The following is a 23,871-nucleotide window of genomic DNA, read 5'->3' as shown; positions in this document are numbered from 1 at the left end:
AAATTACCTTCTTCTTCTTCTTCTTCTGGGTCTTCCTGCTTGCAGAGCTTTGTAGAAGGGCCTGGAGACAAGAAGGGAATGTAAGGAGTGAGGAAGCCTCTGTCCTTCCCGGATGGAAGGAGGGGGTCCTGCCCCTCTGCTCTGTGGGACCCCCCCCGCAGCGCTGTTGTGGTGGCCTCAATGTCAGGACATGGAGCTGCTGGAGCGAGGCCACGAGGATGATCCAGCAGCTCCCGGATGGAGCCGGGTTGGGAACATTGGGGCTGGAGAAGAGAAGCTGCGTGGAGACCCCAGAGCAGCTTCCAGGGGCTGGAGGAGCATCTCTTCCCCTTGGAGATGCTGAAGGGAGCATCTCCAAGGATGCTGCGGAGGGACCTTCATCAGGGATGGAGCGATGGGACGAGGGGTGATGGGTTCAGACTGGAACAGGGGAAGTTCAGGTTGGAGATAAGGAAGCTTTTCCCCTGTGAGGGTGCTGGGACACTGGGGTGGGTTGAAGGGAGCAGGTTTGGATGCTCCATCCCTGTCCAAGGCCAGGCTGCTCTAACAGAAGCTGCCCCTGCCCGTGGAACTGGAGCAGCTTTAAGCTCCTTCCCAGCCCATTCCATGGCCCCATTCCCAGCCCCTGACGTGCTGCAGCTCTCGGGAGCTTGACACCAACCTTCAGCTCCCCATCCTGCACCTCGAAGTCGGACCTGTAGAGCTCGGGCTCGAAGGGGCCGCTGGTTATCCGCATGGGGCCGTTGGGCATTAACAGCACCGTGAACTTGAACTGGGCCACAAACTCCCCTGGAAGAACGGGAACGGGGTGAAGTCCCCCGCAGCCCCACGTCCCATCATTCCCAACATCCCTGCGCCCGTTGCATGGAGCCACAGGCAGCACGGAGCCGCCAGCCCTGCGCGGGGAGCTGCTCCCCCGCCGCGGCCTCATCTCCGCACTGGAACGATCCCAAACCGTGATCCACGAGGGGAAATCCCGGGTGCTCCATCCGTGGGGCTCCGTCCTCCCAGCACCAGCACTCACCTTCCTTCTCATAGAGCACGTTGAAAGGCTGCAGCAGCTCGTGCTTGGCGCATTCCACCACCCCCATCCTGGCCTTCTTCTCATCCTCGAACGCCCTGTGGAGGAGGCAGAGCTCAGCCCCTTCCCCACAAACCACATCCCAATGATTCCAGGCTGGAAACTCCCTTCCCTTGCACCCCCCCAGTGAACCTTTGCCTCCAGAGAGTGGGTTTAAGGCGGAGAAGAGCCCGTTGGGCGCGTGTTTGGGGCCACCCCTATGAACAGGGCGCGCTGCTGCCTTATCCCTCTCTCTGTTCACTCGGAACCCAATTCCCAGCTCCCAAATCCTCAAGTTTAAGCCTCCCCCGTCCTTCCCCCGCCTCCCCCGGCGCAGGGGGGAGGCCGCCTGCGGTACCTGAGAGTGAAGGGCATGGTGTCGAAGCGCCTCTCCACCTCGCTGAAAAAGGCACGGGAGGTTTTCATCTTCAAGCCGTACTGTTTGGAGGGGTCCCTTTTGTAGATGGTGGTTCTCTGCCCGGCGTCCTTGGCCTGCGGGACACGGAGGGAGCCGGTGTTGGCGCAGCTCCACGGGAAGAGCCGCGGCGAGGGCCGGGACGCGCCGGCGCCGCGCTCACCTTGCCCTCTCCGCTGCTGACGAGGACATCGACAGCGTAAACTTCGTGGACCTCAAACTCGGCTTTTTCATGGTCCTTCCTGCACGGAAAACAAGGGTTCGGGGAGGCAAAGGCTGGCGAAGGACACACAAAACCCCCTCCACAGCCCCAGGGCCTCACACAACGGCCGTGGAGCGGCCCAGGCTGCAGAGAGCTGCCCCTGCCCGCGGCCAGGGCTCGGGAGCGCTGCTTTAAGGTCCTTTCCAGCCCTGTCTGTGGTTAAAGAAGCCCCCGGAGGGCTTTGGGAAGGGCCAGGAGCGCTCAGCACCACGCGCTGCAGCGAGCAGGGGGGACAGGAGCTGCTGCTGCTGCCCCAGCACAGCCCCATTGCTCCTCCTGCCCCTGCAGAGGCCTCGCCGGTGAGGGCTGGAAGGTCCCTCAGCCGCTCCCATTCGGCTCTTTTCCCTTATGGACATGACCCCCCCCCCCCATTGCCAAGTGCTGGATGTGAAGCTTTCAGTGTGAGCCCTCATCCCATGGGATGAGCTGCTGGGACGCAACGGGGTGACCTGAGCACCGCCGGGAACGCCGTGGGCTGCAGTGAAGCTGGGCAGGCTCAGCGCCAGCGCTCGGCTCCTGCTCACGGAGCAGCCGCGCTCGGTGCTGGCACCTCCAGCGCGGAGCCGGAGGGGAACCAGGAGAGCCCCGGGTGCCAGCAGGGAGCTTCCCGGGACACGGAGCAGCGGATAACAGCGTGCCCCCCCCCCACCCCCCCGCCCCCCCGGGGGGACGCTCACTTCTGCTGGTCTGTCGGGTTCTGGATGATGGTTTTCTCCCCGTCGATCACGTGCTGCTTCAGCTGGTGGGACAGCATCCCTGCCGCGAGAGAAGCCACCAGCACCCTGAGGAGCTGCCACCAGCACCCCGAGGAGCTGCCACCAGCACCCCGAGGAGCTGCCACCAGCACCCTGGCTGCTCAGCACCACCGAGCCCACGGGGAGGAGGAGGAGGCACCGCGCCGATGGGACGCAATGGGTCGGAGGTGAAGCCGTTGCTGAATGTGCACCCAAGGGAGGCTTTGGGTGCTTCCCCCCAAGCCCTCAGCCCCCAAAAGGGTGTTTTAGGGGCTTTGCTTCAGCTTTCCCTCCAAAGCCAAGCGGAGGAAGAGGCCCCGGGGGCTCTTCCTGAGCCACTGATGGTCACTCATGTCCTCCAGGGCCCAAGCCAGGCTCCAGCTCCTCCCCTCAGGACCGTGCTGCCAAGCAGGAGCTCCCCATCCTCAGCTTCAATGGGGGTGCAGTGCAGGAGCTCCCCATCCTTACCTTCAATGGGGGTGCAGTGGAACGAGTGGGCTATTTTGTTCCAGGCCTCTGTCACTTGTGTGTTCTGCAGGAAAGACACCAGAGAACCCAGTCAGGATGGAGAACCCAAGCCCCAAACATGAGTTTTGGGTGACACGACAAGGTTATGGGATGGAAGCAGTGACTTTTCCAACCACCCAGTGCTCCAACGCCTCCAAAAGCAGCAGGAACAGTGACAGGCTCCTGGGTTTAATCCTGCCCTGGCAAAACCAGCAGGGAACGGGGGGTCAGACCCTGCTGTGCGCAGTGCTGGTGGCCTCAGCGCCAGGACGTGGAGGTGCTGGAGCAAGGATGATCCAGCAGCTCCCGCATGGAGCCAGGTTGGGAACATCGGGGCTGGAGAAGAGAAGCTGCTGGAGACCTCAGAGCAGCTTCCAGGGGCTGAGGGGGGCCACAGGGATGCTGGGGAGGGACCTTCATCAGGGATGGAGCGATAGGACAAGGGGTGATGGGTTCAAACTGGAACCCGTCAGGTTGGAGAGAAGGAAGCTCGTCCCCGTGAGGGTGCTGGGACACTGGGATGGTTGGATGGAGCAGGTTTGGATGCTCCATCCCTGCCCGAGGCCAGGCTGGAGCAACCTGCTCTCGTGCGAGGTGGAACGGGATGACCATAACCCCCTTCCCACCGCATCCCATGGGTCCGATCCTGCCCGGCCGGGCCCGGGCAGCGCCTGTGCTCACTCACCTGGTTGCCGGGCTTCACCAGGCGCAGCGCGGCCTCGGCGCAGAGATGAGCTGCTTTGATGACATCAGCTTTCCGGCCCGACACGGGGTTTTCCTGCGGGACACGGAACAAAAGGGCTTGGAGGGGAGTTTCCTTCTGCTTTATCAGCACCCGGAACACCGGGCCCCTCACACCAACACAGACAGTGAGGGGCTGGAGCAGGGGCTGGGGCACAGTGTGATGGGGAACGGCTGCGGGACCTGGGGGGGTTTAGATGGAGAAGAGAAGGCTCAGGGGGGGCCTTATCGCTCTCTGCAACTGCCTGACAGGAGGATGGAGCCGGGAGGGGGCTGGTCTCTGCTCCCAAGGGATGGGACAAGAGGAACCGGCCTCAAGCTGCACCAGGGGAGGGTTGGATGGAGACCAGTGGAAGGGGCAGCAAAACCAGTCTGCCCAGTGCTCCCGAGAGCACGCACCCGGCTCCTCGGGAACGGCGGCAGCAGGTCCCTTCCCAACCCACCTTTGAGGCATCTATGACAAAACTGTGTGCTACATTCGCTATGAAGCCATCGACGTGGACTCCCAGGTCACTGCAAGGCAAAGGCGGCTCGTTACAAGCTCAGGAAGCTTCTAGAAGGCTCCAAATCCAGTTCTTTAACAGGGAATTCTTAACTCCCTGAGCAGGAGCAGGAAGCCAAGAGGGAATTCCGAAGAGGCAGAAGGAAAACACTCACATTTTGACCAAGTCTCCGTCTTTGAGGATGTAATCTTGGTCACTCTTCAGGGGGGAGAAGTGACAGACGCAGTTATTGACTGATATACTCGTTGGGAAGGCAATACCTACAGAGGGAAGAAGGAAGCTGCCATCAAATCCCGCAGCCTGGAGCAGAGCCATGGAATGGGATGGCTTGGAAGAGCCCACAGAGCTCCTGCAGCTCCAGCCCCCAGGGACACCTTCCAATGGAGCAGGGTGCTCCAAGCCCCTGTGTCCAACCTGGCCTTGAGCACTGCCAGGGATGGAGCATCCAACCCTTCTCCGGATCACCCTGATGTCCCAAGGGAATGCGCTTCCCAAGGCATTCCCTTGGTTTTCTACATCTTAACTGGATTTGGGAACAGCCAACGATGCGTGAGCCCAAGGAGCCCTTCCCGTGCTCTCCCCCATTCCCAACGGCACCAGGCAACGGGACAACCCCCCCCCCCCAAAATCCCTTTGGAAAAGCCTCACCTTTTTTCATTTCCTTTTCCTTCTTGAAGATCTTGCCGGTCTCCTCCATGATCATGGAATCTCCCTTCTCGCACAGGCACAGAACCGACGCTCCCGAGTTGGCCGCTTCCAGCACCGCCCGCAGGACCCCTGCACCCAAACACACACACGGAGCTGCTGGAGCCCACCGAGAGCCTTAAACCCCGCAGGGCTCGCTTTTCCAAGCGGGAATAAGGACCCTGGGGAGGCAGGATCCATCCTGCTGTGGTTCCCATTGGAGCACAGGCCGCGGTTGAGGCTGTCAAGCAAAGCGCAACCACGGAGCAGCCACATTCCTGCTGGAGAAGTCACAGCTCCAGGAACAGGTTTGGGAATGCCGCTGGGACACGCGGCACACCAGAGGAGCGGGGATGGGAGGCTTCGCTGGGCTCGCGGAGCCGGCCCTGGGCTGCTGTTTGTCCTCCTCCTCCTCCTCGCTCCAGCTCCCAAAACATTCCCAAATCCCGGAGTCAACGCGTCGCTCCGGGGTCCAGGGGCTTGTTTTACCACCGGCCTCTCTGTTGGAGCAGTTTGTGCTCTGGGGCCAGCACCAAGAGCTCAAGGCACCAAGTGGAAACCTGGAGCCTTCTGCCTGCGGGATGGATGGAACCTCCAATCCCTGCTCTCAGGAGGATCTGGGAATACCGGAAGGAGATGAACCCGCGCTGCGGGGCTGCAGGACACGGAGAGGAGCAGCCAGCGCTGAGCACCCCCTCCCTGCCCTTCCATAGGGCACTGCGAGCACTTTACACCACGGAAGCACCTCGCTCCTGTAAACACTCGCAGCATTCCCAAGCCACCACAATTCCATGTTTCTCTTCCCAAGCACCGCTCTTGGACCCGCTTTATCCCAAACAGCGACCTCCCTTCCCAAAGGGGAGCGTGCTGCGGGCTCCCTCCTGGGCGCTTCCCACTGGAGCCAAGCCTCAAGCGCCCGAGTCAGCAGGAATCCAGGCGGGACGCGCCGGGAAGAGCTCACGGAACCGGTCCCGTTGGCTGTCACCCCCCCGGGGGGGGAACGCGCCCCCATCAGGGCTTAAACAACAGATACAGGGATCTATAGGGGGGAGATGGGGGGTTTGGGGGTGCCCCACATGTAACACACACCCCCCCCCCCAAAAGGTCTATGGGGGGGGGGTGAAAGCCCCGAACAAAGCCCCCCCCCCCCCCCCCCCACCCCCGCTCCTCCTCCTCCTCCCGCCGCCGGTGCACGTGGGGCGCGGAGGCCACGTGCGGGCAGCGGCGGCCGCCGCCGAGCGAGGCCGGGGCCTGCGGGCACCGGGGATCTCCTCCCCCCCCCCCCCGTCCCGGGGGTATCCGGTACAACCGGGCCCTTCCCTCCGCGTCCACCGGCGTGTGCGGACGGACGTTAACGGAGACCGGGGGGCGGCCAGGCCTCACCCCCCGGCCCAGGCCCGCCGCTGCCCGCTCCGCCCACCCCCGGTCCCGGTGCCCCCCCCCTCCGCTCCCCTCCCCGTGCCCGTGCCCGTGCCCGCCCGGCCTTGGCCCGCACTCACGGTTGGCGATGTCCCCCCCCATCTTGTACTTGGTCACCACCAGGTCCTCGGCGATCGTCAGCTCGGCCGCCTCCTCCTCGCCCGACATGGTCGGAGCCGCCTCGGCCGCCGTCCCCCCCCCCGCCCCCGGTCCCCGGTGCGCGGTGCCGGTACCGGAGCGGCCGCTCGGGAGACCCCGGGAGCGCGAGGAGCGCGCGGGCAGGGCAGGAGCGCGGGCTCCGCGCGGGGCACGCTGGGAAGCCGAGTCCCCGCCCTCCCCTCACGGGGACTACAACTCCCGGCAGCCCCCGCGGCGCCGCGCGTTAAACACCCGACCCGGCTCGTTCCGCCATCTTCAACCTCACGGAGGACTACAGCTCCCAGCGGGCGCTGCGGCTCTCGCGAGATCCAACGTGAAGGCGCGGCAAGGGGATGCTGGGTAATGTAGTTTAATAGCGGCTCCCGGGTCTCATCACAGTCCCCGGGAGTCCCGGTATATACCGTTCCCCCCCCCCCCCCCCCCCAAAGCAGCAGCACCACTTTTAGGTCAATTCCTTTTATCTTTATTCAGCATTTACAAACACAATCCACCGGGGGGGGGGTGGGGGGTGGGTCCCGGTTACCCCTTCCCACCCCACCACCCCCCGCCCCGGGGCATCCCCCGTTAAACCGGGTTAAAACAACGCGAAAAAGGGATTCCCGGGAGCGGGCCGGGGCCGCGGGACACCCCTCGATGTGCCCTAAGGGGCTGGGGGCGGGCACCTATGTCCGACGGAACACCCCCGAGCTGCCCCATAGGGCTGGTGGAGGGGGGGGGGCACCCCCAAACCTTCACTCTGGTTCCAATAGGGAATGGGGGAACCTGAGGATGAGTCCGGGGTCCTCATCCCGAATCCCACCCGGACCCGGTGTCCCTGCACCTTCGGCTGGTGGGGGGGGGGGGGACACGACCCGGGGGTCTGGACCCAACAACCCCCCGCCCTTGCAGTGGGTCAGCGCAGCCCCAGGATGCTCATGTTGAAGCCGGTACCCGGGGAAGCCATTGGGAATCATGGCCGGGAATGGGAACGGGAGCACCCCAAGCCGCGCTGTGCCCCACTTTGGCTCATACCCCCGAGGGGGGGGGGCGGATCCTTCATATCCAATGTAACCAGACCCAATGGGGGGGTCCGGGGGGGGGGTCCCTACGTCCGCTGCGGGTCCGCTTTAGCGAAGAGGCGGCTGTGCCAATAGTCGGGGTTGTCGAAGGCACAGTCCGACGCCTCCAGGCTCCGCAGCGGCTTCATGGCGGGCGGGGGGCAGCGGCAGCCGGGGCAGCGCGGCGCCAGCACCGCCTCCATCTCCTCATAGCCCTGCTCCTCCTCCTGCTCCTCCGCCGCCGCCGCGGGGACCGGCACCGGCGCCGGGGCCGCCTCCCCTCCCGGCCGCATGTCGGTGTACCCGTCGTAGCGCAGCGGGGCCGCCCCACCGGCGGCGCTGCACAAGGAGCGGCTCAGCCGCGGCTGCTTGTTCATGTACTCGTAATCCTCCTCCTCCTCGTCGGCCTCCTCGTCCTGCTGCCCCCGGGCCGGGGGGGGCCCCGGCTCCGCGCCCACCTCCATGTACTCGTAACCCAGCTCCTCCAGCGACACCGGCCGCGGCCGCCGGTTCATGTACTCGTACTCCTCGTCCGGCGCCGGTACCGAGCCCGCGGCCGCGTCCGGATCTACGGGGAGGGGGGAAGACACCCTCAGCACTAAATGCTGAACCCCCCCACCATAGGCTGGAGCCCTAAGGCTGGGTACAGGCTGCCCCCACCCCATAGATACAGGACAACCCAAAGCCTACAAGGGGGAGCCCACACCTCGCTTAAAGCCTGAATCACCTGGGGGGGACGGGGACCCCCCCGTCCATGCAGCACCGTGGAGGAGGGACCCCGGAGGGACCTCTATAGGGTGGGATACCCCAACTCCTCAAGAATAGTCTCCCTGCAGCCCCATGGGACTCCCATAGGATGGGACCCCCAACTCCTTGAGTATAGTCTCCCTACAGCCCCATGGCAGGGGGACCCCAGAGCTGGCGCTATAGAACGGGACCCCCAACTCCTCAAGAATAGGCTCCCTGCAGCCCTATGGGACCCCCATAGGACGGGACCCCCAACTGCTTGAGAATAGGCTCCCTGCAGCCCCATAGCAGGGAGGGTTCCCTGCAGCCCTATGGCAGGGGGACCCCAGAGCTCACCGTATAGGACAGGACCCCCAACTCCTCAAGAACAGGCTCTCTGCAGCCCCATAGCGGGGGGGCTCCCTGCAGCCCCATGGTGGGGGACCCCTACGTGATGTGACCCCCCCTCTTTAAGCACCCCCCTCCCCCCCATGCCGCTCACCGCGGCCGGTGCCGTTGGGGCTCACGTAGCCGTTGGCGTCCTCCTCGGTGCCGTCGGGGCCCGGCGGGGGGAGGCTCTCTCGCTGGGACAGGTACGCGCTGTCCCCCCGCGAGCGGAGGCTGCGGCACAGGCTCCCCCCCGACAGCGACCCCCCCTCGGCCGGGTCCGGCTCCGAGGCCGTGCCGCGACCCTCCGACGACTCCGACACCGTCCGGCCCAGCGACCCCCGGCGGCTGCGGCGCAGGGGCCGGCATCCCCCGGCCTGCGGGCGCGGCGTGAGAGGGGGGCGCTGCGGAGCCCGGACCGCCCCCCCATAGCCACCGCTTTCACTGGCACCCACAACCACCCCCTGTGCCCCCTATGGCCACCTCTTTGCCCCCCTTGCCCTGGGACCCCACGGACACCACTTTGCCCTCCGTGCCCCAGCACCCCATGGCCACGCCCTTTGCCCCCCCTGCCCCAGAACCCTATGGGCACCCCATTTGCCCTCTATGGCCACCTCTTCCACACCGCCGCCAGCACCCCCCAGTCCCCTGCTTTGCCCCTGCCCTCTATGGCCACCACTTTCCCCCCCTCAACACCCCCCAGCACCCCCTTCCCCCCCCTCGGTACCTGGCGGCCGCTACCAAGGCCAGGCTGGTTCATGGGGATGTATCCGGCGGGGGGGCTGAGCAGGCTGGGGCTCTGCGGGGGGGGGGGACACAAGAAGGGGGGGTTCACACCCAGAGATGGGCCCATGGGGCAGCCCCACAAGGGGACCCATGGAGGGGGGGGGTGGCAGCGGGGTCTCACCCGGGCGCTGCTGCCTCGCGGCCGCTGCGGGTAGAGCCCGGGGCTGAGGCCGAAGGAGACGTCGAGCTCCTCCTCCTCCTCGTCCAGCTCCAGCGTCTCCATCTCATCCAGCTCCTTATCGCTGAGGGTCGGGGGCTCCGCGGGCGGCGCGGCCCCGCTCTCCTGCACCGGGCACGGTCACATCAGCGGCTACGGACCGGGCCCGGGGGGACCGGGACCGGGGGGACCGGGGGAGCCGGGCCCGGGCTCACCTTGATGACCAGGTAGCGCGGGGGGTCGCGGGCCATGCGGGTGAACTCGTTCGCCAGCTCCTTGAAGGTGGGACGGATGTTCTCATCGATCATCCAACCTGCGGGGACCGCGGGAGCTGCGGGGCGGGACCGGGGAGGGACCGGCCCCGGCGGGGGACGGAGGCAGAGCCGGCTATGGGGCTGGGGACACGGCCAGAGCCTGCTATGGGGATAGGGGCACAGCCAGGGCTCTGCTATGGGGATGGGGAGAGGGGCAGGACCTCCTGTGGGGATGGGGACACGGCCAAGACCCTGCTATGGGGATGGGGACAGGGGCAGGACCCTGCTATGGGGATGGGGACACGGCCAGGACCCTGCTATGGGGATGGGGACACGGCCAGGACCCTGCTATGGGGATGGGGACAGGGGCAGGACCCTGCTATGGGGATGGGGACACGGCCAGGACCCTGCTATGGGGATGGGGACACGGCCAGGGCCCTGCTATGGTGCTGGGGACAGGAGCAGGACCCTGCTATGGGGATGGGGACAGGGGCAGGACCCTGCTATGGGGATGGGGACACGGCCAGGGCCCTGCTATGGTGCTGGGGACAGGAGCAGGACCCTGCTATGGGGATGGGGACAGGAGCAGGACCCTGCTATGGGGATGGGGACAGGGGCAGGGCTGTGCTATGGGGCTGGGGACTTACACTTCACCATGACCATGTAGACATCAATGGTGCAGATGTGGGGCTGGGAGAGCCGCTCGCCCTTCTCCAGCAGGTCGGGCACCTCGGCCAGGCGGATCCCCGCATAGGGCTCAGCACCAAAGGTCATCATCTCCCACAGCGTCACACCTATGGGGACAGTCCCTGTGAGCCCCATAGCGCTATGGGGGGACACTGGGGCAGGATGGGAGGGGGGCAGTGCTCACCATAGCTCCAGACGTCGCTCTGGTGCGTGTACTTCCCAAAGTGGATGCTCTCCAGAGCCATCCACTTGATGGGTGTCTGTGGGGAGAGGTGGGATGTGGGGGGACATGGGGGGACACAGACCCCACAGGGGGTATGGATGGGACAGGACACCCATGGGTGGTGGGACATGGAGAGGAGGGGATGGGACACCCATAGAAAGTGGGACATGGAGAGGAGGGGATGCAGGGGGCATAGAGAGGATGGGACACCCCTGGATGGTGGGACACAGAGAAGAGGGGGTGCAAAGCGTGTGGGGTGCCCCATAGCACAGAGGGGGGGGGCATGGGGGTCCCCACCTTGACCTCGTTGTAGAAATACTTCTTGTCGTCGGGGTAGAGCAGGTCGGCGATGCCGAAATCAGCCACTTGGGCCTGGCTGGGGGACTTGAGCAGCACGTTGCGGGCGGCCAGGTTGCGGTGGACCATGCGGTGCTCCTCCAGGTAGTACATCCCCTGCGCAATGGGGTGTTATGGGGCCACGGGGCGGGGGGCCACCATGGGGGGACCCCCCCAGTGCAGGGACTCACCTTGGCCACCTGCACGCACCAGTTGAGCAGGAGCTGGGGGCTGATGCTGTCCCGGTTCTTGCGCACGTACTCGAGGAGGGAGCCGAGGGGCAGGAGCTGCGTCACGAGCTGCAGCCGCGGCCCCGGGCAGATGCCCAACAGCCGCACGATGTAGGCATGGTCCAGGCTGCCGATGGCCAGCATGTGCTGTGGGGACAGTGTCAGCATGGCCGAGACCCCCCAGCACCCATAGGGACACCATCAGCACCCATAGGGATCCATAGAGACAGCCCCCCCCGCACTCACGTCGGTGACGGCGTGGAAGGATTGCTGCCCGCTCCAGTCCTGGATCACCTTGATGCTCACCGGGATCTTGATGGAGTCGCCATCAGGGATCCAGATGCCCTTTGGGATGGACACTGCGGTGAGGGCTGCACCAGGCACTGGTTGAACCCCTCACCCCCCCACCATGGAGCACCCATCACCTTGTGCACGGTGCCGAACACGCCGGAGCCCAGCACCTTGAGCCGCTTCAGCTCGGACTCCTTGAAGATCCGGGCCAGCACCTTGTTGGCTTTTTCACTGGGGTCCAGCGGCTCCAGGCTCTGGGAGATGGAGATGGGAGAGGAATGGGGATGGAGCAGGATGGGGATGGGAGCAGGTGGGGATGGACGTGAAGGGGATGGAGCTGGATGGGGGCAATGGGGATGGAGGTGGATGGGAGCAGATGGGGATTGGAGCAGATGGGGATGGAGGTGGGGGTGATGGAAGTGGATGGGGATGGAGGTGATGGGGATGGAAGTGATGGGGATGGAGGTGGATGGGGACAGAGGTGGATGGGGATGGGAGTAGATGGGGATGGAGGTGGATGGGGATGGGAGCAGGTGGGGATGGAGGTGGATGGGGATGGGAGGAGATGGGGATGGAGGTGGATGGGGATGGAGGTGGTTGGGGATGGAGGTGGATGGGGATGGAGGTGAATGGGGATGGGAGGAGATGGGGATGGAGGTGGATGGGGATGGAGGTGGTTGGGGATGGAGGTGGATGGGGATGGAGGTGGTTGGGGATGGGAGCAGATGGGGATGGAGGTGATGGAGATGGAGGTAGATGGGGATGGAGATGGATGGGGACGGGAGCAGGTGAGGATGGAGCTGGATGGGAGCAGATGGCGATAGGAGCAGATGGGGAGGGAGGTGGATGGGGTCGGACCCCCCCCCGACCTCGCCTCTCTCCAGGTAGCGCCTCATCGCCCGCTTCTTCTGGATCTTCTTGCCGCGCAGGTAGAGCAGCGCGAGGAGGACGCAGGAGCAGGAGAGGAAGAGCCCCCCGACCACCATCACCGCGATCACCGTCGGTGCCTTCCTGCGCGCGGGACGGGGCCGGGGCTCAGCTCCTGCCGCCGGCGGGTCCCGGCCCCGCCGCTTCCCACGGCCCCGGCAGCAACGGGCAGGACCGGGCTCGGCTCCGCAGCGCCCACACGGGCAGGGAAAGGGCGCAGCGCGGGGCGGGACAGCCCCGTACGGTGCAATATAGCACGGCACGGCACCGGGCAACAGCGCGGCGCCCCGGCACCCCCGCGGTACCTGGACACGGGCAGAGCCTCCCCCAGGCAGTCCCGCAGCAGCGGCCCCAGGCACCTGCGGAGATGGAGACGGGGGGATGGAGACGGGGGGAGATGGAGACGGGGGGAGATGGAGACAGGGAGGAGATGAAGCATGGGGTGACCCCCCCGCCCCTCCGGGTCCCCAGCGCACCCGCGGGTGCAGTTCTCATGGCAGGGCCGACACTCGCGGCTGCTGTCGGGATACTTGTAGATGGGGCCGCGCTCGCCCAGGACGCCGTCGGGGCAGCTCTCGACGCAGTGCGGCCCGTCGCGATAGTGGGCGCAGCGGGTGCAGGTGTCGGCGCCCTGCGGGGGGGGAGCAGAAGGATGTGTGAGGACCCGCGGGTGGCACCAAGCACCGCGTCCCCCCCCCCGCCCCGGCCCGTACCGAGCCGTTGCAGGTGACATTGCCCTCGATGCGCTCGCACTCGGGGTGACACTCGAAGCACTCGCCCCCCTGCGCGAACTCCCGCGTCTCCCTGCCGGGACAAGGAGGGTCACCGGCGCGCCGGGGCACGGCACAGAGCCCCGCAGCATGGGGCACCCCACGGCGCGCCCCCGCAGCCCTCACCCCTCGGTGAAGCGGCACGTCGGGACGCAGACGCCGCGGCGGCGGTAGTGGCGGCAGGACAGGCACTGCGCGGGACCGGGGCCCCAGCAGCCCTCGGCGGAGCACAGCGGGTCACACACCTTCCCCTCTTGCTCTGCAGGGAGGGACGGGAGCAGGGCTCGGGCTCAGGCCACGCATCCCCCCATCTCCCGTCCCTCCATCACCCATCAGTCCCCATCCCTGCATCCCCCCATCACCTCCCGTCCCTGCATCCCCCATCACTCCTCATCCCTGGTCCCCCCGTCCCTGCATCCCCCCATCACCTCCTGTTCCTGCATCCCCCATCACTCCTCATCCCTGGTCCCCCCTATCCCTGCATCCCCCATCATCTCCCATCCCTGGTCCCCCCCGTCCCTGCATCCCCCCATCACTCCCCATCCCTGGTCCCCTCTGTCCCTGCATCCCCCATCACTCCCCATCCCTGGTCCCCCCTATCCCTGCATCCCCCATATTCCCCGTCCCTGGTCCCCCCTGTCCCTGCATTCCCCCATCACCTCCTGTCCCTGCATCCCCCATCACTCCCCATCCCTGGTCCCCTCTGTCCCTGCATCCCCCATCACTCCCCATCCCTGGTCCCCCCTATCCCTGCATCCCCCATATTCCCCGTTCCTGGTCCCCCCTGTCCCTGCATCCCCATCACCTCCCATCCCGGGCCGCCCCGCCCCCGCGCGCCCGGTCCCGGCCGCACTCACGGCACTTGCTGCGGGGTTTGTTGTTGCGGATGTCGAGGTCGGCGCGGCGCCGGCTCAGCGCCGCCCATTGCACCGTGTGCAGGTAGCAGAGCCGCCGGTTCTCGGTGATGTACACCCTGCCCGCGCTCACCTCCCGCAGCGACCGCAGCCCCAGGGACGTCACGTTCTCGTTCTTCATGATCAGCAGCGAGAAGCCCCGGCTGCGGGGAGGGCAGCGGGGCTGGGGGGGGGCTGCTGCGGGGCCGGGGCACCCCCAAAGCCGGGGGTGCGGGGACAGCGATGTTGGGATGGGAGATGATGGGGGGATGCGGGGACAGGGGGCGATGGGAGGATGCAAGGACAGGGGGGACCAGGGGTGGGAGATGATGGGGGGATGCAGGGGCAGGGGGGACCAGGGATGGGGAGTGATGGGGGATGCAGGGACAGGGGGGACCAGGGATGCAGGGACAGGAGGTGATGGGGGGCTGCAGGGACAGGGGGACCAGGGATGGGGAGTGATGAGGGATGCAGGGACAGGGGGGACCAGGGATGGGGAATTATGGGGGGATGCAGTGACAGGGGGGACCAGGGATGGGGAATTATGGGGGGACGCAGCGACAGGGGGGACCAGGGATGGGGAATTATGGGGGGACGCAGCGACAGGGGGGACCCAGGGATGGGGGATGCAGGGGCAGGAGATGATGGGGGGCACACGGGCAGGTGACAAAGGGGACACTCGGCCGCGGGGTGCGAGATGCGGGGTCGGGGTCTCACTTGTAAAGGCTCCGTCCCCCGATGGTGACGAGGTTGGAGAAGACGCTGAAGTTGTGCATGTGCTTGGGCCAGGACTGGATGTTCAGGTACCCTGTGGGGGGGTCCAGGGGGGGGTCAGGATGTCCCGGGGCGGGGTGGGGGGGGGCCGGGGGTGCCCCATCCCCGCAGCTCACCCGTGATCTCCCGCACCGTGCGGAACACATTCAGCTTCTCAGGGTCCAGCGCCGAGATGTTGCGCCAGGGATCCCTTTGGGGCCAGAGCATCAGCGGGGCCGGGGGGGGGGTCAGCAGCACCCCAACACCCCCAACCCCCCCCCGCTCACCCCTCCAGGCCGGTGATGAGGAAGTCCAGGTTGCCCAGGATCTTGGTGCAGTTCACAAAGGTATCGATGTTGCTCGAGTCCACGGTCTGGTACTTGCTGCCGGCGCCGGTGCCCTCGCAGGCTGCGGGATGGGGATGGTGAGCGCTGCTCCTGCAGCACCCCAAAACCCCCCCGGCCCCCCCTTACCCTTGGTACAGAGCCCCGAGCAGGGCTCGCACATCTTCACCCCGTTCTTCTCCACTTCCATCTTGTCATTGGGGCAAGCGCGGACGCAGGAGCTTTGGTCCACCACGAAGTTATCTATGGGGAGACCCCCACTTTAGACCATCCATCCCCTCCGGACCCCCCCTCCCGGGCCCCCCCCTTGGCTGCAGCTCACGAGGGCAGCTCCGGACGCAGATGCCCCCGTACTGGTACTTGGTGTCGGGGTTGGGCTCCAGCTGGAAGGTCAGCTTGTTGTAGATGAGGGGCTGCGGGCAGAGCGGGACGCAGGCGCCGCTGTCGTTGAAGTGCCGGCACGCCTGCGGGATGCAGCAGGGATGGACACGGACGCACGGACACGGGGATCGCACCGCGGGCGGCCCGGTGTGGGGAGCACCACCACGGGGCACAGGGAGGGAGGGAGGGGTGGAGGGATGGAGGGAGGGATGGAGGGATGATGGATGGATGGAGGATGGATGGATGATGATGGATAGATGGATGGATGGAGGGATGGAGGGATGGATGGAGGGATGGATGGAGGGATGGAGGGATGGATGGAGATGTGATGGAGGGAGGGATGGATGGATGGAGGAATGGAGGGATGGAGGCATGATGGATGGATGACGATGGATGGATGGATGGAGGGATGGAGAGATGGAGGGATGATGGATGGATGACAATGGATGGATGGATGGATGGATGGATGGGCATACGGGTGGACGGACACCTCCCTCTACCCCTCAAGGACAGGCCCCCCCTCCACACCTGCCCTGGGAGGGGGCAGACAGACACAGGGATGGATGGACACATGGACAGATGGGCATACGTGTGGGGAGGCAAAGAGGGGGATGTAGGACACGCGGACATGGGGGTGGATGGATGTGGGGATGGGTGGATGCAGGGATGGATGGACAAATAGGGGCCACAGGGATGGATGGACACGGGCATGGATGGACACAGGGGCCACAGGCCACGCGGACATGGGGATGGATGGACGGCTGCAGGGCTGCAGGACACACAGACGCGGGGACGGGGGCAGGCGGGGGGAGCGGGGCACGTACGAAGCAGTGTGTCTGCAGGGGGCCGGTGCACCCCCCCGCGCACTCCTCGTGGCAGCACTCGTTGGGCGCCCGCCCGAAGCAGCGCCCGTTGCACTGGGGGGCGCAGATGGTCTTGGTCACTGCGGGGGGGGGGGGGGGTGAGTCCGGGGCCATCCCTGACCCCCCCTCACCCCATTGCCCCCCCCCCCCCCGGACCCCGGTACCCACGTTTCTGGCAGTCCCCGGGGCCGGGTCCCCAGCAGTGGCCGCCGCAGCTCTCGTGGCACGGGGCGCCTGGGGGGGGGCAGCGGGGTCACCCCAAAGACAGGGGGCACCCCCACAGCAGGGAGGTCACCCCCAAAGCTGGGGGGTCACAATGGCATCACCCCCCAAAGCCAGGAGGGGACCCCCAACGCCGGGGGGTGTCAGAGCAGCATCACCCCCAAAGCCAAGGGGTCACCCCCAAAGGCAGGGGCTCACAACGGCGGGTCCCCCCCCCCAGCCAGGGTGCCCCCCACGCACAGGCCTTGCCGTTGTCCCCCACGACGGGCTCCCGGCGCGGGTCCCTTATGATGTCCCTCCACTCCACCGTGTCCACGTGGCAGAGCTGCGCGTTCTTCTCGATGTACACCCCTCCGGCCAGGATCTCTGCGGGGACACGGGGGGCACCGGGGTGACACCGGGGCCGCGGGGGACATGGGGACAACGGGGACCATGGGGTGCACAAGAGGGAGATGGAGACCATGGGGTGCACAGGGGGGAGATGGGGACAATGGGATGCACAGGGAATGAGATGCAGAGAATGGGGTGCACAGGAGGTGGCACTGCTCTGGGAGGGGGACAATGGGGTACATGGGCTGGGATGGGGACCATGGGGTGCCCGGGGGGAGATGGGGACCATGGGGTGCACAGGGGGGAGATGGGGACCATGGGGTGCACAGGGGGGAGATGGGGACAATGGGGTGCACAGGGGGGAAATGCGGACCATGGGGTGCACAGAAGGGAAATGCAGACCATGGGGTGCACAGGGGGGAGATGGGGACAATGGGGTGCACAGGGGGTGGTGCTGCTCTGGGGTGGGAACCACGGGGGACAGCACCCCGCCAGGATGGGGACCATGGGACACACAGCGCCAGCCCAGCCCCATGGTGGCACCACTCCAGGATGGGGCCCAGGATGCAGGAGGGGACAGCACCGCTCTGGATGGGGCCCAGGGAGGGGCAGCACCACAGCATGGGCACCAGGATGCGCTTCCCTGTGGGATGGGCACCGCAGAAGGTGGCACCACCCCGGGATGGGGACCGGGATGGGGACATCCCCACTTCCCTGCGGGATGGGGACCGCAGCATCGCCCCGGGGTGGCACCAGCAGGGGCTGGGGGCCGGGGGGGGGTACCTGTGAGCTGGTTGAGGCCGAGCTGCCGCAGCGCGTGGGTGCTGTTGGGGTTGTAGTTGAGCAGCACGAAGAGCGCAAACTGCTCCTCGTAGAACTGGGTCCCGCGGATCACGCGCAGGTTCCGCAGCGGCAGCACCGTGAACACGTTCATGGCGATCAGGATGTAGCCCGTCACCTCCCGGATGGTCTGCGGCACAGACCCATCAGCACCCCCAGCACCCCCCGGCGCCCCCCGTGCCCCTTTGTGTCCCCTCCATGTCCCCCCACATCCCTCTATGTCCTCTCTGTATCGCCCCCGTGTCCCCACTGTTTCCCCCATGTCCCCCCCCAAGTCCTGCCCGTGGCCCCCCACATCCCCCTGTGTCCCTCTATGTCCTCCCATGTCACCCCACGTCCCCTCCATATCCCCCCGTGTCCCCTCCATGTCCCTCTATGTCCCCTCCATGTCCCCTCATATCCCTCCCGTGTCCCTCTATGTCCTTTCCATGCTCCCCCAGGTCCCCTCCATAGCCCCCCATGTCCCCCCATGTCCTCTCCATATCCCGCCATGTCCCCACTGTTTCTCCCCATGTCCCCGCCATGTCCTGCCCATATCACCCCATACACCCCCCATAGCCCCTGCACACCCCCCCGGCGCCGCACCTGCAGGAAGGACAGGTCCTGCGTGTGGTCGATGAGGACGATCTCCAGGTTGCCCATCACGATCTCGCAGTTGTTGTACATCTTGTGCAGGGTCTGGTACTGGTGCTGCGCGTCCCCCGTCACGCTCAGCCCGTTCAGCGTCCCCGCGCACACTGCGGGGACAACAGCGGGTCCCCCAGGGCGGCCGCGTCCCCCCCAGGGCGGCCACGTCCTGCTCTTGATGGCCATGTCCCCCCTATGGTGACCATGTCCCCCCATGATGGCCACGTTCTCCCCTTGATGTCCAAGCCCCGCCATGATGTCCATGTCCCACCATAGTGACCATGTCCCCCCCTTGATGTCCATGTCCCACCATAGTGACCATGTCCCCCCTTGATGACCATGCCCCCCCCCTTGATGTCCATGTCCCTCCACAGTGACCATGTCCCCCCCTTGATGTCCATGTCCCTCCACAGTGACCATGTCCCCTCCTTGATGTCCACGACCTCCCCTTAACGCCCATGTCCCCCCATAACGGCCGCATGCCCCCATAGTGACCATGTCACCCCACGTCCCCCCTCACTGTCTCTGCCCCCCATAACGCCCCATCCCCTCCCTGTACCCCCCCGGCGCTGCCCCCCCCGCCCGCAGCAGCAGCGCCCCCGCCGCGGGGGTGCCGGTGCCGGTGCCCGAACCGGCCGGGCGAGGCTTGCGCAAGGCGGGTGCCGCGGGCCCGGCCCCGCTCCGAGCCCGCAGCGCCCCCGACGCCGAACTTCGGCCCCGGCCCCGCCTCGACGCGCGGAGCCGGGGCTTGGGGGGGCCGGGGGGACCCCGGAGCTGGGGCGGGCCCGGGGGGGGGGGGGTGTCAATGCCGGGGCGGACAGAGGCGCTTTGTGCGCGGGGCAGGACGCGGCCCCCTCCCCGCAGCCGCACAAAGGGGCGATTGTGGTGAATGGGACGGGGGGGGGCACACACAGAGCCCCCCGGGACCCCCGGGGCACAGCGGGGTGCGGGGCCCCCCCCAGACATGACTCAGGCCCCGGCGCGGGGGGGCCGCGGCGGGTAAATGGCAGCTTTGTGCTGCCCCAACGCGGGGGCACGGAAGGGGCTGGAGCCCCCCCCCCCGCAGAGAACGGGCAGCTCAGGGCACGCATGGGAAGGGGCGAGGGGTCACCCCCCCGCCCGCAGCTATATTAATAGGGAAGGGGCTATATAAAGGTCTCAGCTGCGCTCTGGAATGGCCCCAGCCCCGACGGTCCCGGGAGGGGCGCGGTGGGGCTCGAAGCGGGGGGGGGGCTGAGACCCCCAACAACTCATTTGGGGGGCCCCAAAGCTGCCGGGGATTGGGGTGGGGAGGCAGGACCCAGCGCCACGGGACTCCCATGTCTGGGAACAAGCGTTGCTGGTGAATCATTAACAGCGGCTCAACAGGTCCCGCCACCAAAGCGGGGCTCGGGGGGTGCGGGTCCGGCCCTTGGGGTGCGGGTCCGGCCCTTGGGGTGCACCTGCCCATGGTTGGGGGGCGTTGAGGGCTCCCCCCCCCCCATCCCGGGCGCCGTCGCGGCGTCGTGTTATCAGCGCGGGGCCCCGCTGGCAGCTCCGGCACGTCGCCGCTATCGGCCACATGCCCCCGGCCCCCGCCGCCAGGAATAGCACCGGGGACCCAACCGGGGGCCTCGGGGAGGTGGGGGGACGGGACCAGCCCCGACCTCCTGCCCCCGGCCCCGCGGGCGGCACAAAGCGGGACTGTGTGTCCGGACAAAGGGGGCTCTGAGCAGGGGGATGAGGACGGGGTTTGGGGGGAGCGGAGCCGGTCCCGGTCCCAAACCCCTCGTAGGAGCCGCACATGGCGCGGTCGAGGGGCCGAGTGTGCTCTCCATGTGCCCCACACCTTTGGGTGCCACACGCACACCTTTGGGTGCCCCACACCCCGCCGCCGCCGGCCCCACCTTCACGTCCAACCCTCGTTGTTTTCCTTCTCGGGGTTGAAAAACAACTTGGGGTGAACCCGCCGCTTCCGGGAGCGTTCCCGGGGCAGGGCCGGGCGAACCCCGAATGGGACACCCCCCGCCACACCGGACCCCGGTGCCACCGGTGGGTCCCGGCCCCGCTGCCGACAATTAGCGCCGGACACCGGGGGCGCAGGTGGCGCTGCCGGCGGGGAACCGAGCCCCAGCCCCGGTCCCGACCGAGCCGCGTCCCGCGGGTGGTGTGTGTGCGTGTGTGTGTAGGGGGGTTCGTTTATCCCCATCCCCACCCGGGCCATGGGGTGCGATGGGATCCGGGGGGGGTCCCGGGATGCGGCTACGGGGGAAGGAGCGGCGGGACTGCGATCGCGCAGCGGGGCCCCCCGCGCGCTCCCGGTGCTCACCTGCCTGCGCAGAGCCGGGCGCGGGGGCGCGGAGCAGCAGCAGCAGCAGCAGCAGCGGCCGGAGCCGCGGCTGGAGCCGGGAGCGGGGCCGGGGCCGCTCCATCGCGGCTCGCAGCGGGGCCCGGCGGTCGCGGCGTGCCCGGGCGCGGCAGGGGGAATGCACCTGGCGCGGGGCCGCCGGGGCGGGGCGGAGCGGGACGGGACGGGACGAGGCGGGGCCCCCCCCGGGCAGCGCAAAGCGGGACCCGCCCGCCGCGCCCCGGGGCGGCACCGGGACATCCCCCCCCCGCCCCGGCTCCGCCTCCATCAGGTGCAACCGGTCCCTCCCGTCCATGGGTCCCCCCCACCCCGGCCCTATGGGGGGTGTCGGGCCCATCACTGCCCCCCCCCTCCCAAGGGAGAATTCGCCCCCCCAGTGTGGGGACAGCTCCAGGACTGGGGATCACAGAGTCCTCCCCCCCCCATAACCCGCCTTATGTGTGCCCCCCCCAAGCAGGGGTGTCCTTCAGCCCCCCAATCACTCCCATGTCCACCCATGGGGGGTGCGGCAGCCCCCCTCAGCCCATACCCCAGCCCCTGCAAATAGGGGGCCAGAAGCCCCCCAGGAAGCCCTAATCCCACCCCCCCGCCCCATAGCGGCGCATTCCCCCCCCCACCCGCAAAGACAGGACACGGGCTCAGTGTAGGGTCCTTTATTGATCCCGCAATCACGGTCACGTTCCATCGGCGTCTCCTCACATGGGCTTCGGGGGGGGCCGGGGGGCAGCACCCTGGAGGGAGGGGGGAGACAGCGTCAGCCAGGCCTTGGGGGGAGAGACTGGGGGGGATGAAGCCCTGTTTTCCCTCCATATAGATACAGCATCAGCAAAGCCTTGGGGGGGATGATGAACCCCCATTTCCTCCCTACATCCATACAGTGTCAGTCAGGCTTTTAGGGGAGGAGGAACCCTCATTTCCCCCCCTATACATACAGTGTCAGCCAAGCCTTGGGGGGAGAGGAATTGGGGGGCGATGAACCCCCTTTCTCCCCCATATACACACAGCATCAGCCAGGCCTTAGGGGGGAGGAACTGGGGGGGGAAAGGGGGATAAACCCCCATTTCCCTCCCATATACCCACAGCATCAGCCAGGCTTTGGGGAGGGATAAACCCCCATTTCGCCCCTACATCCATACAGTGTCAGTGAGGCTTTTGGGGGTGGATGAACCCCCATTTCCCCCTCTATACATACAGTGTCAGCCAAGCCTTAGGGGGGACGAACTGGGGGGGATAAACCCCCTTTCCCCCCCATATACATATAGCATCTGCCAGGCCTTAGGGGGGAGGAAAAACCCCCATTTCCCCCCCATATACCCACAGCATCAGCCAGGCCTTGGGGAGGGATAAACCCCCATTTCCCCCCCACATACAGTGTCAGTCAGGCTTCTGGGGGGGGGGATAAACCCCCATTTCCTCCCCACGTACATATAGTATCAGTCAGGCTTTTGGGGGGGGGGATGAACCCCCATTCTCCCCCGTATACATACAGTGTCAGCCAAGCCTTGGGGGGGAGGAATTGGGGGGTGAAGAACCTCCTTTCCCCCCCATATACACACAGCATCAGCCATGCCTTGGGGAGGGATAAACCCCCATTCCCCCCCCCCCATATACATACAGCGGGTCGGAAGCGGGGCGGGGGGGTCCGGTCCTTGCGCGCCTCCCGCGAGCGGTTCCGCACCACTTTGCTGTGGATGGCGCAGCTCACGCAGTAATGCAGCTTCACGTAGAGCTTGGGCAGCACATAGGCTGGGGAGAGGGAAACGGGGGGGGGGGGGGGGAGCAGGGGGTCAGCGACCCCCAGCTCCCCCCCCCATACACCCCTGGGAGCCCCCCTGCACTCACAGTCGAAGACACTGGCCTCCGAGATGTCCCTGACGGCCGCGGCCTCCACGATGTTGCGGATGACGAACTTCTTGATGGCCTTGTCCTTGGGCACGCAGCGGGCGCAGTTGGTGCAGCGGATGGGCTGCACGTGCCCCCGGCCCTTCTTGGCCCGCCCGTTGTTCCTCCTCTTCTTCGTCTGCGCAGCGAAGGGCATGAAGCAAACCCCCGCCCCGCACACACACACATCCCCTGCCCCATAGGAGCCCTATGGCAGCCCCGTGCCCTCCAAGTCCCGTCCTCACCCCTCTGGATCCCCCCTCCCCGAGTCCTCCCCTGCCCCATAGCAGCCCTATAGCAGCCCTGTGCCCCCCAAGTCCCCTCCCTGAGTCCTCCCGCAGCATCCCCTGCCCCATAGGAGCCCTATGGCCACCCTACACCCCCCAAGTCTCAACCCCCGTGTCCTCCCGCAGCCCCACATAGGCCCTATGGCTGCCCCCCCCAGCATCCCCTGCCCCATATGAGCCCTATGCCAGCCCTATGGGAGCCCTATGGCCGCCCTGCGCCCCCCAAGTCCCCTCCCCGCCCCTCGGAACCCCCCCAAGCCCCTCCCCGAGTCCTCCCCCTGCCCCACACAGGCCCTTTAGCGCCCTCCCCCAGCACCTCCTGCCCCACACAGGCCCTATAGCGCCCTCCCCGCCCCACACAGGACCTATAGCGCCCTCCCCCAGCACCCTCAGCCCCACACAGGCCCTATAGCGGTCCCCCCAGCACCTCCTGCCCCACATCGGCCCCACAGGCCCCACACGTGCCCCCCCCGCTCTCACCATCTCGCTCCCGAGGCCGAGAAAGAGGGTCCGGCCGCCGCGCTGCCGCCCTTATATACGGCTCCCTCCGCCCGGAAGCGCCTCCGCCGCCGCCCCGGGGCCGCTCCAGCCCCGCCAGGACCGTCCCGGTCCCGCCGCAGCGGCCCCGCCGGAGGGTCCGTGGGGGGCGCGGGGCCGAGGGGGGCCCGGGGCGGCGGCGGCGGAGAGGGGGGTTCGGGGACTCTTTCTCATCGCCGCGGCGGAGGGATCAGAGCTACGTGCGGTGTGAGCGACACGCTGCGTGCTGCGCGTGTCGTCACCCCCCCCGACGTGCGCGCCGCGGAGGATG

At 67.1% G+C, this 23,871-nt stretch overlaps 3 protein-coding genes across 3 annotated transcripts in view; all 3 read right to left on the bottom strand.

Moving 5' to 3' along the window:
- The window catches only part of LOC115618587 (extended synaptotagmin-1-like), a 15,802-nt gene extending 9,036 nt beyond the window's left edge, over window positions 1–6,766 (bottom strand). The window contains exons 1-12 of the mRNA XM_030510295.1: window positions 6,406–6,766; window positions 4,871–4,999; window positions 4,377–4,482; window positions 4,163–4,232; window positions 3,664–3,756; window positions 2,940–3,003; window positions 2,415–2,493; window positions 1,639–1,717; window positions 1,419–1,552; window positions 1,025–1,119; window positions 662–789; window positions 4–61 (exon numbers count right to left, since the gene is read on the bottom strand). Coding sequence (XP_030366155.1) covers window positions 4–61; window positions 662–789; window positions 1,025–1,119; window positions 1,419–1,552; window positions 1,639–1,717; window positions 2,415–2,493; window positions 2,940–3,003; window positions 3,664–3,756; window positions 4,163–4,232; window positions 4,377–4,482; window positions 4,871–4,999; window positions 6,406–6,493 — 1,123 coding nt within the window. The 5' untranslated portion in view covers window positions 6,494–6,766. The remainder of the gene's footprint in view (window positions 1–3; window positions 62–661; window positions 790–1,024; window positions 1,120–1,418; window positions 1,553–1,638; window positions 1,718–2,414; window positions 2,494–2,939; window positions 3,004–3,663; window positions 3,757–4,162; window positions 4,233–4,376; window positions 4,483–4,870; window positions 5,000–6,405) is intronic.
- Window positions 6,767–6,930: 164 nt separating this feature from the next.
- ERBB3 (erb-b2 receptor tyrosine kinase 3) lies at window positions 6,931–20,912 on the bottom strand. The gene is made up of 28 exons (XM_030510499.1): window positions 20,857–20,912; window positions 18,507–18,658; window positions 17,865–18,051; window positions 16,992–17,117; window positions 16,698–16,763; window positions 16,491–16,609; window positions 15,608–15,749; window positions 15,415–15,528; window positions 15,229–15,349; window positions 15,079–15,152; window positions 14,906–14,996; window positions 14,153–14,352; window positions 13,422–13,554; window positions 13,239–13,329; window positions 13,002–13,156; window positions 12,831–12,884; window positions 12,468–12,609; window positions 11,733–11,852; window positions 11,554–11,652; window positions 11,269–11,454; window positions 11,039–11,194; window positions 10,703–10,778; window positions 10,479–10,625; window positions 9,793–9,890; window positions 9,542–9,703; window positions 9,362–9,433; window positions 8,750–9,011; window positions 6,931–8,089 (listed from the first exon to the last, which is right to left on the bottom strand). The coding sequence occupies exons 2-28, from the start codon at window positions 18,585–18,587 to the stop codon at window positions 7,569–7,571; spliced, it is 3,795 nt and encodes a 1,264-aa protein (XP_030366359.1). The 5' UTR covers window positions 18,588–18,658; window positions 20,857–20,912; the 3' UTR covers window positions 6,931–7,568.
- Window positions 20,913–21,533: 621 nt separating this feature from the next.
- RPS26 (ribosomal protein S26) lies at window positions 21,534–23,834 on the bottom strand. Its single transcript, XM_030510556.1, has 4 exons — window positions 23,544–23,834; window positions 22,738–22,915; window positions 22,511–22,641; window positions 21,534–21,626 (listed from the first exon to the last, which is right to left on the bottom strand). The coding sequence occupies exons 1-4, from the start codon at window positions 23,544–23,546 to the stop codon at window positions 21,591–21,593; spliced, it is 348 nt and encodes a 115-aa protein (XP_030366416.1). The 5' UTR covers window positions 23,547–23,834; the 3' UTR covers window positions 21,534–21,590.
- Window positions 23,835–23,871: the final 37 nt, after the last annotated feature.

Source organism: Strigops habroptila, chromosome 23, assembly GCF_004027225.2.
Source record: "Strigops habroptila isolate Jane chromosome 23, bStrHab1.2.pri, whole genome shotgun sequence".
In the NCBI taxonomy this organism is placed as follows: Eukaryota; Metazoa; Chordata; class Aves; order Psittaciformes; family Psittacidae; genus Strigops; species Strigops habroptila.
The sequence above is the reverse complement of the archived record's forward strand: the minus strand, read 5'-3'. Positions and strand labels throughout refer to the sequence as shown.